This window comes from Caloenas nicobarica, chromosome 1, assembly GCF_036013445.1.
Source record: "Caloenas nicobarica isolate bCalNic1 chromosome 1, bCalNic1.hap1, whole genome shotgun sequence".
Lineage (NCBI taxonomy): Eukaryota > Metazoa > Chordata > Aves > Columbiformes > Columbidae > Caloenas > Caloenas nicobarica.
The window spans coordinates 17,559,296-17,579,503 of NC_088245.1; the positions used below are offsets into that span (position 1 = coordinate 17,559,296).

Genomic DNA, 20,208 nt, shown 5'->3' on the forward strand with positions numbered 1-20,208 from the left:
TTGGACACAGGTGGGTATTTGGATGCATTGAGAGGGCTGCTAGTTACTGTAGCAATATTGTTAACCTGTTTTAATAATGTCAAATGTTTTTAGTATTTTAGTTTTATTTTAGGACATGATTTCTTCATAAATAAAATTATCTCTGAAATAAAAATTTTGCAGTTCTTTAATGAAAAAAATGGTATTGAATGATTCCATCTTCCTCTAATGGCAGATGTTTTTACCTATGATCTGTACTGAAAAGGTGAAATTCAAGCATTTTTAGAAGAAATCAAATGCATTTAAAAGAGAGCAGATACAAGCTTAATTTTGACATTTTGAACAACTTCCACCAAAATCATCAACTAGGCTTAATCTCATATTAAAAGCTGTTTTTAATGGAGGCAAGCTGTTATCTTCTGTTTATCATGTTTATTTTCTACTGTCATTGGAAAAATAAATCTGTAAGTAGTTGTAAGTAATTTTTTTTTTTTTTCATTTTATCCTTATGTCTTTGCCTTTGGGAGTAGATCCAGTTAAAACTGTTTAGAAAAAGTCGCTCATTCTTTTTCACTGTGGGAAGCTGCAGCAGCTACATTGGGAATGAGTGAAGAGCAGCTCATACCTTGCTTACAGCAATGCACATATTCAGATCATCAAATCATTGACTCCATGCTACAGCAGTTTTCCTCTAGGCAACTATTTTACTGTCTTCTGCAATTACATAGATAACACGATAAAGATCTCCACAGGAAACTGAAGAAAATGAGAAACGTTGCTGTGAGACTTTGTAATCAGGAAATTTTATGCAGTGATCTTTTTTCTCCCACATATTGAAACATGTACACATTGGCCTCCTGCTTTCCCCCATATTCTTGCTATTTAATCTTTATATCACTGTCCATTCAGATTTCAGTCATTGAAAATAAATCTAAACTTATCTAAAAACCAGAATTTGCAATTCTGTTTTCAAGCACAAGTCTTAAATTGAAATAAGATCTAATGTACTTTTGAGACAGTTACTTTTGCTTCGTCTGTTGTTTGTCCTGAAATCCCTTCTGCTCTTTCTTTTCTAAATATCTCCAGTGTGTTTATTTCTTCATCTAAATAAGAAAAAAAGATTAAAAAAGAGTAACAGAGAACTTGATTGATTTTTCCTCTGCATGGGAAAAGAAGCACTTTGCACTATGTGCCTACACAAATAAAGGAATAAACATTAAAAATGTAAACTATTATTTTGCACATTATTCTGCCAATCAAATGGTCCTTAATCGGAGCTTGTCATGACAATGGATGGCCTTTTTTTTAAATTTCAGCCGTAGTGTGGAAAAGGGTCATTTGGATATTCAGAGTCAATCTGGAGCTTTTTCAATAAAGTCCAGCAAGTTTAGGTGAATTGATGCAGCGGAAACCATTGCACATCACTGGGCTCTTGCTTGTTTGGTGGCTTTTGTGCTGCTTTGCCGCCTTTATTAGATTTACGGTCTGGATGACTTGCACAGTGTAGCTCCTTCTTCAATGTATACCACATTTAAATCAAAAAGTACCAGTTAATATAACATATACAAAAAAGTACTTCCTAGCTAATCTAATGAAAAATCTATTTTAATGTATCTTGAAGTAATTAGATGTACTCTTTGAAATATTTGCTTGCAGAGTTTTAAGCTAAAGTTTGAGACAGTTGTTTTATACAGGGTAAATACTACTAGTGTATAACTGAAATACAGTTGAGTTGCCTTACGCATTTAATTAGTTTCTTTTTTCTTGTATTTCGAAACTTTATTATCTGACATTAGGAGAGATGACTTAGTGATGCATGAGAAGCACCATAGTAATGAAAAGGGAACTAGAAGTAGCTTATATATTTAAAGAACATATAAAAAAACCCCTTTATGTTTAAGAAGCTGATGAAAATGCTAGAGATTAGTCAGTATAAGCCACAGAAAAGCATAATTTTCTTGGATGTCTCTTCCAAAGGGAAAGACATAACAAGAAAGCTGGATGAGTGCTTCCTAATAGAGCTATTTTTATTTCTGTAATGGTTGAGCTTGCAGCTCTGTGCGATTATATTTAGGACTATGGATTGTTATAGTGAAAGAATTGGATAGTTCTTAAATGCTATCTATATCTTTTGATTTAAAGGATAACCCAAACTAGAGCAGAAAATACGTGATAATAGTTGTGTTTCCATTTCTAATACTTGCTTTTTCCCTCCTTTGGAATAATGAGAATTCTACTTAGAACAGTGAATTTGCCTGTTCTTACATTCTTTTTGTGCTTGATGAACATATCTGTCATGAAAAGTAATTGGAACCATTGGAAGGAAGGTGTTTCTTAAAAGCTATATTCTACTTTCTGTGAAAAAATAAATAAAAATTTGTCTTTCTAATTTGATAGTCCTTCCTTACTAGAACAATTAGAATCTAGATTTTCCCAAATCTTAATTCTGGGGTGTCTTTGCTGTCCAAGATGCTTCAGGCTTGTTTCTTGAACTGCTGTTTCCTTGCAGCCCATCATCTGTGCTTGACGCTGGTTGTTCAGTCACAGGCTGGGAAGTTTTCTGGTGGATGTTTAATTTCAGCTAAGTTTAGATTCCCACAGTTTAGAGGTCTGCATTCTGAGTTAATCTTTTTAAATTCAAATTAAACCTAATATTGAGAAACAGGAGTTTCTTTGGATGTGACTCACCTGATAACATTTTAGGTTTCAGCTTTAGAACAAGACAGCTGATGCTCTGTCACTGCTTGTTTTTCTGTGTTGGCTGTGAAGGGAGGGGAAGACACCCACCTCCAATGGTTGGGTGTATCTTCAGCTTTTTATTGGTTTAAGTCCTGGTATGAGTGTGAAATAGTAGATTATGAAAGAGAAGGACAAAAAAGAGGTAAGATAAAAAGATGAGAGAGAGAAGATAAAGTCTTTTTCATTTGTTATCTTTTCATGCCCACCTGTAGAAGAGTTATTGTGTTGTGCTACAGTTTATAACTTCCTTGTTGTTCAGAAATGTGATAGCAGTGTCATGGAAAGAAAAGGTGCTCAAAGGCAGGAAATTTGCAAAGCAACACACTAGCTAAGCAGTCGCAGTCTCGTTCTTTCAGCAAGCGTTCAGTGAAAGAGGTCCTGAGGACTTTGTTTCGAGGAGAATAAAGTGTGATAGATGTTTGTGTATTATATAAGCATGAGGAACTCTTTTTTTTTTTTCTTTTAACACAGGTTACTCCTGTTTTCACTGTTAAATATTAAAATGAAAATGAAAAATACTAACTAGACTTGTTTTTTCCCGCTGGAGCATTGCATTATGAGCATATAATAAACATAAACTGTATAACTGTAAGATGTTTTAATGAGTTAACATGTATAGGATATACTAAAGAATTTGTTCCTTCTGTAGAGGTTACATCATCTTCTTTTTTGTTTCGAAAAGTCTACCTCTTCTAAATTAATAGGAATATTCAGCCTTAATTTTCATTTCTGATCTGTTAAGAAGGGCTTCCCTCCTGAAAATTGTGGGGTTTTCATGTTTGTTTTAAAATCTCAAGGCATATCAGGTTGGAAGTAGATCGGCAAATATTTAATAATTTTTTCACAGGTTAATATGAAATCTGTCTCCTTAAATTGACTTTTTTTGTCCATATTAAGTCTAATAGTTTTGAGTCTTTCTGTGGGTAAGTCTTGTGAGCACTTTTAGTAGTTTTTCTGTTAGTGGAGTTAGTAAAGGACAAGTCGACATTAATAAAAATTTGCTACCTTTTCTGGACTTTGTGGGACCTTGCTGTTGTTGTCTTTTTGAGCTGTGGAACTGGCATTTCAATTTGGATTAGTTTTGCTAATTATATATCACTTTAGCTACTTGTTGAATCTGAGTTAGGTTTCTTCATTGCAAGATATTTTTGGTTTTTCTTGATGTTCATCTGTTTGCCTTCAATCCTTTCTTGTTATCTCCATTGTATTCAACCATCTTTACTGTGAAAAAAACTTTTCTCTTTTGTATTATTCTTGGCTTTTCTCTTAACATGCTTTTTCTGAAGGGTTTATATTTAATAAGTGAAATGAATCCAAGTTTGTTCTAGAAGCTGTCTTTAATGAGGAGAGTCTAATAGAGAAAGTGATGGGAGCTGATCAGAAAGATCTTGGAGTGTTGCCTCCCAGTTACTGCCGATATTACCCCTGTTTTCCACTGAGCATTGTGAGGATTTGCTGTCCATTGCTGGGAGAGGAGCATGGTGCTGGTTTCTGAGGGGGCCTGTCCTCCTTTTTGCTGGGAGGAATATGATGCTGACATTGAGTACGGAGTTTCTTCCTCCTCACAAAAGGATCTGCTATTAACAGTTTTGTTGTTGCAGTCTGCTGCTCACGCTTGCTTTGTTGTTTTGCAAGGCAGCATTGCAGAATCACAGAATGGTTGGGGTTGGAAGAGACTTCTGGAGATCGTCTAGTCCAACCCTCCTGCTATATCTATTACATAGAGTATTTAAAATATGTTGGATACTTGTTTGTTTGATCTTCTTTTAGAAAATGGGTTTCTAAAGCAAAGGTGGCATTCCTTTAATACCCAGTAAGTGACTACTGGTGTGTTGTTTACAGTCCTGCCACCTCTGAGATCAGCAAGTGCTTTTATTTTATGGCATTTCTGCTGCAATCCCTTGTTTTACTTACCAGATTTCTCAGTATCTTAACTAATATTTTATTAGCGTGACCAAAACTCCTTGTCCTACAGCTATTAATATTTCACAATCCAAAACCGATGATCCCTTAGAAGATGCACACCCACATATGTAGACACTAGTGCAAACAAGAATGCTTTGACAACACCTTGCTACCGGAGTGTCCTAGTAGTGGTAAAATCACTCATATGTTAAAATTATTTTATAACGTGGAATATTCATGGTTATTACCAATTGAGGCCTTCAAGGTAGCATAATCAAATGTGTCAACCTAAAGATGTACTTAGGCTTCTGTAATGGCATACTGCAGAGCTATGAGACAGATAATAGAGGAGTTTTAAGATATTACATATTCTTGATTTTCTCTTTTTCTTCTATGCCACGTTGCAGTTGTGTAATGGAGGAGATTCCTTCTTTTCATATATCATACTCTATTTAAGTAGAATCAAACACCTCTCTCTTCTGCACCTTCCCTTCTTGAGAAGAAGCCAGGGCTGGGAAAGATGCTTCTTTGATTCTCATCTTGATACAGTAAGACACTGTGAGCCGCTGCGAGAGGGAGGCTGCAGTATTTACTCAGAACATTCCCAGCTTGTGCTGAACTCTCATGTGGGGCTGTGTGGAGCTTTGGGAGTTGGCTGGCAAGGCAGCATATTCTGTGTTCTTTTCAAAATGGATTAATTCAGATGCCATGCTTTAAAAAATAGAACAACATGGCTTAAGTGATAAAATTTCAGCTCATAGCAAAATGTGAATATCTTTTAACACACTTCTGTGAAAGACTCTCTTTCCTTGAATTAGACATCATTTGGGTTCAGTGCTTTTCCAGTATTGAGAATCACGGGGTTTTTTGGGGCGGGAATAATCTGTTTCCTTTTGTGTGATTTCCTTCTGATTCCAAATGCTTGCCCATGAAACAAATCCTCCTCGAAAAGCCGTAGTCAGCTTTCTAAGTAAATATATTTGGTTTTCTAAGAAGTATTTTTCAGAGCTTTTTCTTCTGTCAAGACTGGAAACATACTTTGCTGTGCATAATGCGAGCATAGGCATGTTCTGCAGAGATTGTTCATATTGGCTTGAGGGCTCTCAAAGTGCTTCTGATGATCCTCTTTCAGGTGTGAAATGTTTAGAATGAAGTAATTTATTATATATTAATTCTGGTTAACCAGGCATGATTTGAGGTTTTCACAGTCTGCAAGAAATTAAGTATTCATTAACATTTAAAGCCATTAGATGACGCAATTGAGCAATAAATGATTCATTTAGTCTCCGTTAAAGTAAATGTGTGTCGAGGTTTCTGACTAGAAGATAAGTGGTGGTAGTCTTTGTTTTCAATTATTTGCCTCATCCTTGCTTTATTTATTCTGTGCACTTCGTTGACTTGTCTTTTTCTCTCTTTTCCTGAAACAGAAGAAGAAGAAGTGGAAAATTTTGATGTTTCCAGTCTGCCTGAAGAAGTGCTGCAGAACATAGAAGCTGACAGTTACTGGTGCATGAGCAAGTTGCTCGATGGCATTCAGGTAAATTGATTTTTCTTGTCTGTAAGTAGTGGAGTTAACCGATTAATGTCATGGCTTTGAACTACTTTAAGGTTGTTGAGAAAGAGTACATCTATGAAAAACGAGGGCAAAGTAGATTCTCCCATTGGAGAAAGCTGCTGCAAGTTTGGCATAGTATCAAGAAAGGAAAGGGAAAAAAGAATGTGCAACTTTATTTCATCAAGATGGCTTCATGTTTCATTGTAGGATGATATTCTAGAGGAGAGTTGAAATCTCTGATTCTAGAGGCATGTTGTGCATGAGTCACCAAGCATGGAGAATGTTTGCTCAAGTCTCCAAGTAAAATGCTCTCACTAAGGTGATGAAAAGCTGACTTATGTATTCATTTTCAGGTCATTAATATAGCAACCTATAAACAATTGCTGTCTTAATAGTTCCTGAAATTATCTTCATATTTTTAAAACGTCCATTTAACACTTGATACTTAAGCTACTTCACTGAGTATCTGAACTTTTTCTGTGTAGAGAAGCTGTAGATGTGGGAACATTTTCTGTTAAATGCAGCAAGTTACAGGCTAAGAATGGTGCATTTTTGTGTACGTTTGCATTCGTTGGTATATAAGCTCATGAAGATTAGAAGGATCTACAAGAAATAGTAAATATGTAGCTGAACATCTTGCATTTGGGTGAGAGAGGAATCCATATGATCTACTATAGATTAAATGGGAGTCTAAACATCTGTATTTGATATTTACTGTATTAAAGCACTTTATGCTGCAATGCTGATGCATGGTAAAGTAGAAACTTTTGGACTTCCCAGTTTACGAAGAAGTTACCTGAATTAAATTTTATAGGCTTTCTGTTCAAATAGGCATCAATTACTATCTCTTTAATATCTGTTTTTCACATCTGTGTCATTTGAGATAAACAGTTTGAATCTTGCTAGAAAGTAAAAATAATCTGATTTTGTAATCTCAGAATATATGCATTAAAAATAATAGTAATTGTGAATTCCTGGGTTATGATAGGACCAAAACTGATCTTTGCTAGAAATGTGAAAATTTCCGAAAGGTGATGATTTCTATTTTACACTGGCAACAAAGAATTGTTTTTAGTGATGTCTGGTAGGCAAATGTTTGCAGTCAGGTCAGGGTGCATTGGCTGCTTTCAGTGAGCTGATTAGAAAATAAATTACGGTTACAAATATTTAGCACATTGCTGCTGCTGCTTTGCTTTTTTTTGTTTGTACCTCCTCTTTCTGATTATTCCCTGCTTTCAAGTGAGCTACTTGTGTACTCTAGAGGATGTTTGCTGTGAAATTGTTTCAGTATTATTTTTGTAACAATAGAAATTGTTACAGGGATAGCAAAACTTTGGTTGATTTCTAACATTCTCCAAGAAGATGAGGTGATAGACAAGTGCTTCTACTGTACTTATTAGATTCAGTCATTTGATAAGTCCCATGTAACTTTATTTGTTTTGAAATACTTTGGGCAAATTCTTGAAAATTAGAGGTTTTGTTTCTCCAAGTGGTTTTAAAGTAGCAAAGACCCTGGAGGTTGAATGTATGTGTGTGGAAAATGGCTATCCTCCAATAATTAGTAAATCATCGTAAAATGTGAATAACCATAAAAATTTCTATGAATCAAAGCTGTAATTGTCAGTGAAACTAAATCAGTGTTTTCCAGATTCTTTATTTTGATTGCATTTTTTGATAGATATTTCTTTCTGTAGGGTACTTGGCATTATTAAAAGTGCTTTAACATATTCTTGCCCATGACCTATGTTTTAATATGAATGTTTCATTGGCTTAGGCATGTTGGCTAAAACATATTGTGAATTTAATCTTGTAACAGAGTTAATTTTTAACAAAATTGTTATAAAATCGTGTCGACAGAAGTCTTTAACTTCTTTGAAAGTATTTTAAGTGTACTTCTCCTGGTTAAAAGTCAAATTAGAAGCTCAATGTTTTGTGTAGCACTGTTGAAAAGCATAGTCATGCTGATTCCTATTAAAAGGGAATTTCAGAGATCACATCATTTCTCCTTAAAATTCTGTTTTCATACAAAACCATGAAGTACTGATAAACAAAATATTCAAACTAATTCTAATGGAATTAAACTGCATCAATGAAAATTTAAGCTCTTATATAAATTGAATGGTTATCAATTTGATGTATTCAAGGATGCACTCGTCTATCAAAAGCAGGCTTGAAAGATTATGCTGGTGGTGTGACTAATGATGTTACAGTTAATTCAGTGCAACTGCAGAGTGCTACTGAAATGAAAGGGTTTGCTTGCTTTTTTTCTCCTGTTCTGCTCTTTTGGTTTCCTTCTGTGTTGATGCCCCTTTTCTTGTCAGATAGAGGAGTCATGTAGTTGCAGGTTGAGTTGCTTGGGAGAACTAACCCAGCAAGAAATTAGCTCAGTGAAGATAAGAGAATAAAAAACCAAAACCAAACAAACATTAGAGAATAAAGATTATTTTATTGAAGGGATGCCATCCAGAAGAACCTGGACAGCCTCAAGGAGTGGGCCCATGCAAACCTCATGAAGTTCAACAAGGCCAAGTACAAGGTCCCACACCTGGGTCAGGGCAATCACCAGTATCAGTGCAGGTTGGAGGATGAATGAATTGAGACCAGCTCTGAAGAGAAGGACTTGGGTGTGTTGGTTGATGAGAAGCTCAACATGACCCCGCGATGTGCACTTGAGCCCAGAAAGCCAACTGCATCCTGGGCTGCATCAAAAGAAGTGTGGCCAGCAGGTTGAGGAAGGTGATTCTGCCCCTCTGCTCGGCTCTGGTGAGACTCCACCTGCAGTACTGCATCCAGCCCTGGGGCCCCCAACATAAGAAGGACATGGACCTGTTGGAGAGGGTCCAGAGAAGGCCACAAAAGCAATCAGAGCGCTGGAACACCTCTCCTATGAGGACAGGCTAAGAGAGTTGGGGTTGTCCAGCCTGGAGAACAGAAGGCTCCAGAGAGACCTTATTGTGACCTTTCAGTACTTAAAGGCGGCTCATAAGAAAGATGGGGACAAACTTTTTACCAGGGCCTATTGTGACAGGACAAAGGGCAACAGTTCTAAACTGAAAGAGGGTAAATTTAGGTTGCACATAAGGAATACATTTTATTATGATGAGGGAACCCAGAGAAGTCATGGTTGCTCCATCCTTGGAAGTGTTCAAGGTCAGGGCTTTGAGCAACCTGATCTCATGGAAGGTGTCCCTGCCCATGGTGGGATATTGGACTAGATGATCTTTAAAGGTCCTTTCCAACCCAAACCGTTGTACAATTCTATGATTCTAACTGACTTGCAATCAGGATGCACAATGACCAATTCCACTGGTGGGGGGCAAGAACTAGATGGGGGTGGGGGAGGTTGGACCTGGAATCATTAAACTTAAGATGAAATCAAGCCCCAAATTGCGTAAGCTGGTTTATATCAAATTGTGATGATCCTGCGCTCCTGCCTGCGCCTGAATGCGCATTCCTGTGTGTCCCTGTTTGAGCGCTGCCTGTTGTGAGCTGATTCACAGAGCTGAAAGGCACTGGTTGGTTTCGGAAGTGAACACCTTGGTTACGTATCATAGCAAAGAAATGAGTAGAACTACAGAGTAGGGCCAGGCCAGGCTCGTGACAGCTCACACATGGATTTACTGTAACGGCTGTAGTTCCTCAATTTACCAAGCTTGTTACCAATATGCAGTAGTCCAGTTGATCAGATTCAGTCTCTCTACTTCTCAAGAAAGTTGCTGCTGATTATTTCTTGAAAATAGTAATTATATCAGTTCTTACTACTCCTTTAGTATTTTCCATGTGATTTATTATAAATAATGGAGTGTCTTTACAACCAACCAGGAAAAACTGCTTCTCTCTCACAAAGCCACAAAACTGGACAACATAAAAACACAAAACCAAAGGAGAATTCCAAACAGGATTAGTGCTATTACACTTTTTTCTGTGAAAATATGTCCTGAGAGACTCATGTATGACTACTGATACTTTGGCCGAGATGTCTGAATAAACCATATAAGGATTTTAGAGAAGAGGAATATGTGACAGGTGGTGATGACTGCAATCTAAGTATCTGTGTGGAATATATCAGTTAATATATTCGTCAATATAGGCTTCCATTTGATGTTGGCCTGTCAGTATTGGATAAGTTTAAAGGGTGTCTTGTGATAAAAATTAGGGTCCTGTTGTGAAATTTTTGACTAATATGAGCTACAAGCATTTTTTTGTGTGTTTCTTTTTGCAGCACATGGGAGTGTAATGGAAAAATGATTGGTTTTGTATCCCTTTATTATTCTTAACAGAAAACTCATTTATTTTCCCAGCCCATCCAGACTGTCTCATTTTCTTGACTCCAGAATTGTCAAAGGTGTTATTAAGAAATATGTATTTATTGGTCGAATTTTGATACACATAGTATCTATTATTTCTTCCTTCCTCACTCATGTTACCTCCATCTCTTCTTTGTCTAATGTGACTCTGTGTGTTCTATAATAGCACATCTTTGAACCAAAGGGACCTATAGAATAAAAGTCTGTGTTGGCATTGAGCAGCATGGCTATCGTTTCCTGACACGCTTACAGTTTTTAGCCTAGAGAAGAAATAAAAAACTTGGTCAAATCATCTGTTACTTTAACAGATTCACTCATGCTGGTTTTTGGTGATCTGGGGGTTTCTATGTAAGTATGTCTTTGGCTCTAATGATAGGTAATATTCCTTATTTTTAAACATTAGAAAAAAAATATTTACTGTGAAGGTGATAGCGCTCTGGAATTTTTTGGTCGGAGAGGTTGTAGAGTCTTCGTCTTTGGAGTTCAAATCCTGACTGAACATGGCCTTAAGCAGCTTGGCCCAGGTCACCCCGCTTTGGGCAGGGGTTGGGTTTAGATGGTCTCCAGAGGTCCCTGCCAACCTCAGCGATTCCCCATTGAGTGCTGAGTGGGAAAATCACTTCCCTTCCTCTCCTGGCCCTGGAGGCGGCCGGTCACCCTTGCTGCCAGGCCAGCCCACTGGCTCAGGCTGAGCTCGCTGTTGTGGAGACTCTGCTGCCCTTTTCCACAGAGCTCCTCCCCAGCCAGTGTGTCTCCAGCCTGTATTCTTGCGGGATGCTCTAATGCTGATTTATAAAAACCTATTTCTGAGGCTTTATGTGGCCATGTGCAAAATATGTCTCAATAAGACCACCATTCTTGATTAATTTCAACACGTTAGTGGATAATTTCACACTTGTAATCTATATAGCAGTATTTTGGTGGATTCCTATTGTGAATAAGAATCATGTATTCCTAGTTTTTTTTTTTTAAATAGCTAGTTAATTGCCAAAATGATTTTGTCTTGTGTTTCAGGTAGAACAATCAAAAGATAAAATGTTTCAGGTGTCAGTCTACTGTGCTTGTGATAAAGCTGGTTGTCATTAGAACACTTCTAAACTGTAGATGACACATGAGTATTTTTGAATTTTCACCTCTAGGAATAATGGCTGTGCACATGGGTAAACTAGAACTTATCCCACAGTATTTTTTCCACTTAACTAAGTAGACATTCCCATATATCTGTCGTAATTAGATTTTTTATTATTAAATCATTCTTTATAACATTTTCTTCAACTGAGTCCTGTTAACATTCAAGTAAAAAGTTCATGCTGATCTATGCCACCTGAAACTGTAATGTTCCTGTATAAAGTAGAGTATAACTCTTCATTTTAACTTCAAGTATAATGGTAATAAAATAACCAAAGGGGAAATATATGCATTTCATAATGATCTAACCAGATGTATTAAAAATAGCAATAAAATAGTAAAACCATTATTTATCAGGGCCTGGGAATTTTTAGATTAAAAGGGAGATAGTTAATTTCCAGGGTCGTGAATAGACTGAGGTATAGGTTGTTGCAAAAGTAATTGCGGTTTTGGATGGTGAATTTTAAATCATTATAACTAGGCTCAAACACATTTTTGTTAATCAAAATAGGAGCCATTACAATCAACACATCTTTGCCAACAAGAAATGTTTGTTTACTCCTGTAGCATAAAAATCTGTGCTTCAGGATTTGATGAACTCTTGGAGAGCATTTTCTGCATCTTGCTGGTTGTGGAAGTGTTTTCCCTGCAAAAAGTAGTCAAGATGCCTGAAGAAATGGTAGTCGGTTGGCGAGAGGTCAGCTGAATATGGTGGATGAGGCAAAACCTGGCAGCCCAATTTGTTCAAGTTTTGAAGTGTTGGTTGTGGGACGTGTGGTCAGGCGTTGTCGTAGAGAAGAATTGAACCCTTTCTGTTGACCAATGCTAGCTGCAGGCGTTGCAGTTTTCAGAGCATCTCATCGATTTGCTGAGCATCCTTCTCAGATGTAATGATTTTGCTAGGATTCAGAAAGCTGTAGCAGATCAGACCAGCAGTGGAGCACCAAACAGTGATCATGGCCTTTTTTTGGTGCAAGTTTGGCTTTGGGAAGTGCTTTAGAGGTTTTTCTTGGTCCAGCCACTGAGCTGGTCGTCACTGGTTGTCGTATAAAATCTACTTTTCTCTGCATATCACAATCCGATCCTTCGTTCTTGTTTTGTAGAATAAGAGAAGGCGACACTTCCAGCCGATGACTTTTTTTATTTTTGATCAGCTTCCGAGGCACCCACGAGCTTTTTCACCTTTGCAATTTGCTTCAAATGCTGAACGACCGTAGAATGGTCGACGCTGAGTTCTTCGGCAACTCCTCATGCAGGTGTAAGAGGATCAGCTTCAGTGATTGCTCTCATGTGGTCGTTGTAGTCTTCTGGTGGCCGGCCACTACACTCCTCATCTTCAAGGCTCTCATCTCCTTTGTGAAACTTCTTGAACCACCACTGCACTGTATGTTCATTAGCAGTTCCTGGGCCAAATGTGGTGTTGATGTTGAGAGTTGCCTCCGCTGCTTTACAACCTGTTTTGAACTCAAATAAGAAAGTTGCTCAAATTTGCTTTTTGTCTAACATCATTTCCATAGTCTAAAATAAATATAAAATAAACAGCAAGTAATAAGTCGGTAGCAAAAAAAAAAAAAAACCCATAAAGTGGGAAAAGTGCATTCAAATGATGTATAACATAACCACATTTATTTAAGAATGTATTCCCATATCAAATGGCAAATTTCAACAATGCAAAAACCTCAGTTCCTTTTGCACCAACCTAATATCTATGATTACCTCCTGTGAGGGTCTCTGGTAATGGGTAAACAAGATGATCAATGCTCACAACTGCTTTGGTATGAGAGAAATGGAATGGGGAGGATATAGTATCAGATTTTGAAAATGGTTTCAAGTGGATTCAGGAGGGCACAGACAATTAGACATGTGTGTCAGGAAAACTTGTGGAAAGTGTAAAAATAAACAGAATTTATAGTTAAAGGATAAAAAAAATAATATTTTTATTAGTCCCATAAAGCAGCACAAATCCGGCAGCTTTTGGAGGGAATCAGTGAGCCTTTGAACAACTGAATGGTTTAAATGCTTTTCCAAAATGCGTTTTGATAAAGTCCTTTACTAGAAGTTAATAAACAGTCTGAGTGTCCATGATAGAAGCATTACCTGTTGCTATATAGAGAGGAGGAGGGTTTATACGAGTAGTCCTCGAAAGAGAAAACATTACTTTGCTACTTTTAGAACCTAAAATGAGCTTGTGCTGTGTATGCTGTGTGCTGTTCTAATCCGTTCCGTCCATCCGTCCCATTTTGAAATGACGGATTGAAAGTTAAGAAAATAATAATGGAGCAAGGTAAGTGTGATTGAAGATATGGGACAGTTCCTGGGTGATGGATTAATAAGTTCTTCAGGTTGGGTGGCTTAGCTAAGTGGAAGAATGTAATAGAAGTCTTTAAAATGATGAGCTGTATGGAGCAGGTGCACAGGGAGTAGTTTTTTTCCATCTCTTCTGATGCAAAACTGGATAGTATTTTGTAACACTGCTGAGTGCTGGGCTTGAAAAAATGAATGGTTGAGTAACAAAGCTGTGGGGCTGCTTGTCAAAGGATGAAAAGTGCTTCGCATGGGGTTAGAACTTGAACAGTCTGAAGTTTGGTTGAAAAAAAAATCTTGAAACAACTTTTAAGTACCAAGATACCACCTTGAGTTAGGGAAGTGCTTCAGACTGGAACCTGAACGGATGCTGCGAGGGAGCGTGTCCCTGCGGTCGTTTGGCTCTTACTGTCCCCCTGAGTCATTTGCCACTGGCTGCTCTTAAAAGCGAAAACAAGGTGATTCGTGGATTTATCCTGCTGGCTGTAGTTTTATTTCAGGATAAGTGTCTTCAGAAGCTCTTAAGGAACCTGTGTCTCTTTGGAAGGCAGTAACGCAGTTTTCTAGCCTGTCACCGAGAGCAAAATTTTTCTGAATACTGATAAAAAAGCATTGTATTCTGTGTTTTAGATGGAATATGCTGCGCTATCAGTATATGTTTCAGAATAAAAATATTTTATCTTCTACCTAAAATGTACAGCATCAGCTTTTGGGCTTGTAAGTGTCTATATTTATGATTTCTAGCTCTTACCCAGGTTTGAACTGTTGTTTGACCTACACCATAATCCAAAAATATACCCTTAGCAATTTTATTGCTACTTTAACAGTTTCAGCAATTTATGAGACATCCACTTGTGTAAAACTGAGGTTTGATTACATAGCACGGTAGAAGACTTGGTCTTTGGTTCTGAGACTACAGATACTATTATAACAGGAGAATCAGTACCTACTTTTTCATAAGGTTTTGCTTTTTCCATCCTGTTATGTAGGAAAAAGATACTGTTTTTCATGTAGAAAATTTTGGAGCGCAACGCTTTGTAAATCTCCTTCCTACTGCTTAGGAAACTTTAAGTTTTCAAAAGTCAGGCTTAATAATTACAAAGGTTGAAAGATCTTTTATTTTAAAGGAAGTGTCTTGAACATGCTATGGAGTACATGCAAACAGCGTGCTCCAGCACACTTGTGTGTTTGTTCTGCTGCATGCATGCTCTCTCTAGAACTGCATTTAAGATTGAATTTACGTTATAATTTCCAGCTTCAAGAAACATTTTGGGTAAACTGTGCCTACTATTGCTAGTATTAGTATACATGTCGGCTCTCATCATTAAGTGCTGTGCTTTCCTCCCACCTGCCCTCACCTATTCTGATATCTTTGAGAGCAAGGTGAACCAAGATTTTTAATGCGGTTTTGCTTAGAGTATTTACAAACATGCGAATGAAGTAATTAAATGAGTTTAAAAAAATGAAGGTGAGAAGGTCCCTTTCTGACATAATGAGAAAAATATACAACTTCAAAGAACGTTTTTTTTCAGTTGTTTATTGTTTGTGTGATAATGTATTTTCACATACCTAAACTGATGTATAGGAATTCTTAAATATACATCAATAGAGAAAATAGTCATCTGGGTAGGCCATACAGATTGCTTAATTTATTCTTTAGACGTAAAAGCTCTGATGTGATTGATAAAACCTTATTAAAAACAAGCAACACACCATGACTTGTCAAAACTTTCTATATGTTTCTGTAAATGGTCTGATATTTTCATCAGTACATTGTTGGTGAACAGCCTGACTGACCTGAAAAGATGAGAGTCACTGTGCCTATACTTGTGCTTGGCTGCGGTCATTATTGTCAAATTATTGACTGGGGTTTTTTTTAAGTTTGGCTGGCTCTATTTCAGCTTCATAGTATAAAAGGTGATTTTCCTTTTCTCTTCAGTTTTCTTCTTCTCTTGAAGTTATCTCATCATCACCTATTTAAAGAAAAAGATGCGAGGCTTTGTTTAGCTAAATCCTGCCAAGTCTGAATTTTCAAAATAAAATGTATTCCTGATACAATTATTGTATATATTGTGTATTAAGTAGTGCAGTAGGCTTCTTTATCATTCATAAGGCATTGTTTCCGCAAGGTTCTTAGCTTAGAGTGCTGCAAATTTGTTTCATTTGCTGGCCCTGGGAGACAATTTTTAATACTCTGAAATTCCTTCTGTATATTTTTAAATAATATAAATAAGTGTGGAAGGGCAAAAGATCTAAAATGTTTAAGTACCTGATGTGTAGATAAGTAACAACGTGTTTTGAAACTTGAAAATATTTCCTAAGGAATGAGTAGACAAAGTAATATAGTATATTTTCATTTGTGTGTAAATATGTAAAGTGTGTGTGTGTATATATATATATATTTATTTATATACACAGCAGGATATATATGTATATATATTGCTTATACTTACAAATGTATTATATATAATTAATAATACATGTGTTATTATGTTTATATATAGTACTCAGTACGTATTTGATTCCTTCTGTATATACTTACAGCTGTCTTTGTACTTATACACCAGATGGCATTCACAAATGCTGTTTACGTTCCTTTTTCCATGTGTAATTGAAATAATTGAAGGAGCCAGAAAGTAAGATTTTCAGATTTGTTACGAACTCATCATTACAAAGTACCCGTAGTCTTTTGGAAGAAATTTAAAATTAAAATAACATGAAGATATGTCGAGCTTACTGAACAGTTGCTTTGGAAGTACATTTAATACGCACTTAAAAAGCATCTGCGTTCTTTTTAGCACTCCATTGTGAGTTAGTAATATTTTGAATAGATAGCTGTCAGTGCTGTGGCTGTGTATGGTGTTTAGTAATGGAGTATATTTGTGACTAATAACAATCTCATTGATATATATTGTATATATTACAAGTGGATGTTGTCTACCTTAACTTCAGCAAGGCTTTTGACACTGTCTCTCACAACATCCTGATAGGGAAACTTAGGAAGTGTGGGCTGGATGGATGCACAGTGAGCTGAATCACGAACTGGCTGGATGGCAGAGCTCAGAGGGTCGTGATCAATGGTGCAGACTCTGGTTGGAGGCCCGTAGTTAGTGGGGTTCCTCAGTATCAGGTCCAGTGCTGTTCAACCTGTTCATCAGTGACCTGGATGAAGAGACCGAGTGCACCCTCAGCAAGTTTGCTGATGACACCAAACTGGGAGGAAGGGCCGGCACAGCAGAAAGCTGTGCTGCCATTCAGCGAGACCTGGACAGGCTGAAGGACTGGGCAGAGAAGAACCTGATGAAATTCAACAAGGACAAGTGTAGGGTCCTGCACCTGAGGAGGAATAACCCCAGGCACCAGTACAGGTTAGGAGCAGACCTGCTGGAAAGCAGTGCTGCAGAAAAGGACTTGGAAGTTCTGCTTGACAACAGGTTGACCATGAGTCAGCAATGTGCCCTTGTGGCCAAGAAGGCCAATGGTATCCTGGGGTGCATTAGGAAAAGTGTGACCAGCAGGTTGAGAGAGGTTCTCCTCCCCATCTACTCTGCCCTGGTGAGGCCACATACGGAGTTCTGCATCCAGTTCTGAGCTCCCCAGTTTAAGAAGGACAAGGAATTACTGGAGGGAGTCCAGTGACAGGCAATGAAGATGCTGAGGGCTCTGAAGCATCTTTTTTATGAAGACAGACTGAGAGAACTGGGTCTGTTCAGTGTGGAGAAGAGAAGCTGAGAGGGGATCTCATCAATGTTTATAAATATCTCAAAAGTGGGTGTCAAGAGGATGGGACCAGACTCCTTTCAGTGGTGCCCAACGATAGGATGAGGGGCAACGGGCACAGACTGAAGCACAGGAGGTTCCATCTGAATATGAGGCAAAACTTCTTTAGTTTGAGGGTGCCAGAGCCCTGGAACAGGCTGCCCAGAGAGGTTGTGGAGTCTCCTTCTCTGGAGACATTCAAACCCACCTGGACACATTCCTGTGTGATCTGCTCTGGTGAACCTGCTTTAGCAGATGGGTTGGACTAGATGATCTCCAGAGGTCCCTTCCAGCCCCAGCCATTCTGTGATTCTGTGATATATGGTTAAAAATACTTGAATCTGCTTTGGTTTTTTGTTGCTCATAGACTAATAAAAAGTGCTAGCAATGTATGGTTTCAAAACTCCAACATTTGTAGGATATTAAGAATGCAAGTAAGACCATCCTTAGTTCACTCAATAACACCTTCTCAGTCTATCCACAGAAAATGTTACTTTAGGACTGACTTTTCAAGGTAAATACTTTTCCAAGTTATATTTTACCGACAGCATTCAGAATGGAGCTAGCAAAATGGATGGGAGTTGATACCCAGTGGTTAAACATGCTTTTAGAAACTGTAATCTCTCTCTCTCTCTCTCTTTCTTTCTTTCTTTCTTTTTGTCAGTATCAGAGGATAGTCCCAGTTAAATGTTCAGTGCATTTTTTCTTTATTTTCACTTTCCAATCAAGTTTCTTCCACTTGGAATTTCTCTAACCCATAAAAACTGTAAGGAATTACCTAATGTGTTTTTTTCATGTTTAGTGAGGGCTATAATGGAAATATTTTATTTTAAATTGCAATGATTATTTTTTCAGAAGTCTTGCCAGACATAGTTGTAGTTGCAGTGCAGTGAGGTAGTTTTACTAGCCCCTACAGAATAAGTACAGACTACTAACACAAAGATTTGAGATTGAAGCAAGTTTTGAGCCCTTGTGACATTATAAAGTCTTAACCTTCTGTACTGTAAGGTGAAACTAATTACGTGTTGGAGTCTGAACTAGATATTATAACCATTCAGCTGTGAAGTAGGTTAGCATAGTTCACTGAAAGTATGTTGGAAGCTGAGCAGAATGTCAAGGAATTTAGATATTGCCCACCAGCGCGTGAATTTTTTATGTTTATCATAGATTCTGTAGTGTATTCATGCATACTTTACTTACTAGAATACTTACTAGAAAGTGTCAAGAGCAGTGGTTAGAAGTACAGGGTGTTTTATGTTAAGTGTTTGCTGAAGATCTGTTGAGACAAGACAGTCCTGTTCTCAGTTACTTAAGATTTTTCAGAGTTTGTCTTTTGCTGAATTTCAATGGTCAAAGTTACACAAGGAATAAATGAGGAAATACAACACAAATTTGCAGGTCCGCTTGGAGAGGGGAGGTAGAAGAGCTTGGGAGTAAAGTTGAGTCAGATTTTGAAGCTGGTGTTGACAATTAAATTGCATGATAGAGGAATTAAATTCTTAATCACTGTACTTCTACATTTCATTGAGAGATAATTCATGAATTTCGTGAGTGTGACATGTTTTTTGCTTTAACTGTGTTACCAGATTTTTCCTCCACCTATAAGCACGAAAGGAGCAAGAATAGTAGATAACAAAATACTTTTTATGTTTACAAAGTCTTTCTCACAGTTTCACAAACTCTGGAAAGTCAATTACAAGTGTCATAATAGGGAACATGTACAGCGTAGTTTAATGAGAGGACTGGGGGAGCCAACAAAGAAAGATCTTCCCAGTTAGATGAGTCAGCACAAGAGTGACTCCCAACTGTGTTCATTGTAGATGAAATAATGAACAGCAAAATAAATGAATAGGCAGAAGATCAAATATAATGAAGAGCAAACTTATCTGTTTTCAAATCCAAGATGGCAGTTTTGGGTTGCATTTCCAGGTGTGTACAGAGTAAATGATGATGTGAGAGAGAAGACAGTGTCAGATTCATAGATCACTGTCGGGACTTGAACAACGTGGGGAGAGACTGATGATCGAAGTAGTGCTGTCTTAGCTCTGTGTTGGCTTTCAGTGTTAAATATGTGAAGATACTTTTACAGTGGATGTGTTATAGATTAAATAATTGTGTACCATATTGCTGTACTTTGAGTACAGTACTCCTTCTAGAAATACTAGTTAACTTTAAATAAATAAATAAAGCCTTATATAAAGATTTGAGAAAAAACGGAATACAATTTTCATTGTTAGAGTAAGTTCTGTAAAGGAAATGAATATACTATTTCCTATAGAAGCTGTATCCTGGATATGGTACATGACTAATACAAAAGTGTGTCAGACTTGTATAATAGGTAGTGTCCCAGTGCATGGAATAGTTCCCCTGTCCCCAAAATAAGTTTATAGTAGATTTGAATTCGATGTAAGTCTTTCCATTCTTTTAATTTTGATGCTTTGTTGCACTACTGAGGATGCTTGAGAGACAATGCTGACTAGATGAAATGGTTGCCTAATTTAGCTGGTGATTCCTGTGGAAAACTCCAAAATT

The 20,208-nt window shown here is 37.3% G+C and overlaps 1 protein-coding gene across 3 annotated transcripts in view; it reads left to right on the forward strand.

Moving 5' to 3' along the window:
* TBC1D22A (TBC1 domain family member 22A) overlaps window positions 1-20,208 on the forward strand; it is a 164,505-nt gene that overhangs the window by 58,021 nt on the left and 86,276 nt on the right. For 2 of the 3 annotated variants that reach the window (XM_065657979.1, XM_065657994.1), the window contains exon 9: window positions 6,051-6,160. In XM_065657979.1, coding sequence (XP_065514051.1) covers window positions 6,051-6,160 — 110 coding nt within the window. The remainder of the gene's footprint in view (window positions 1-6,050; window positions 6,161-20,208) is intronic. The other variant, XM_065657988.1, reaches the window with a different exon arrangement.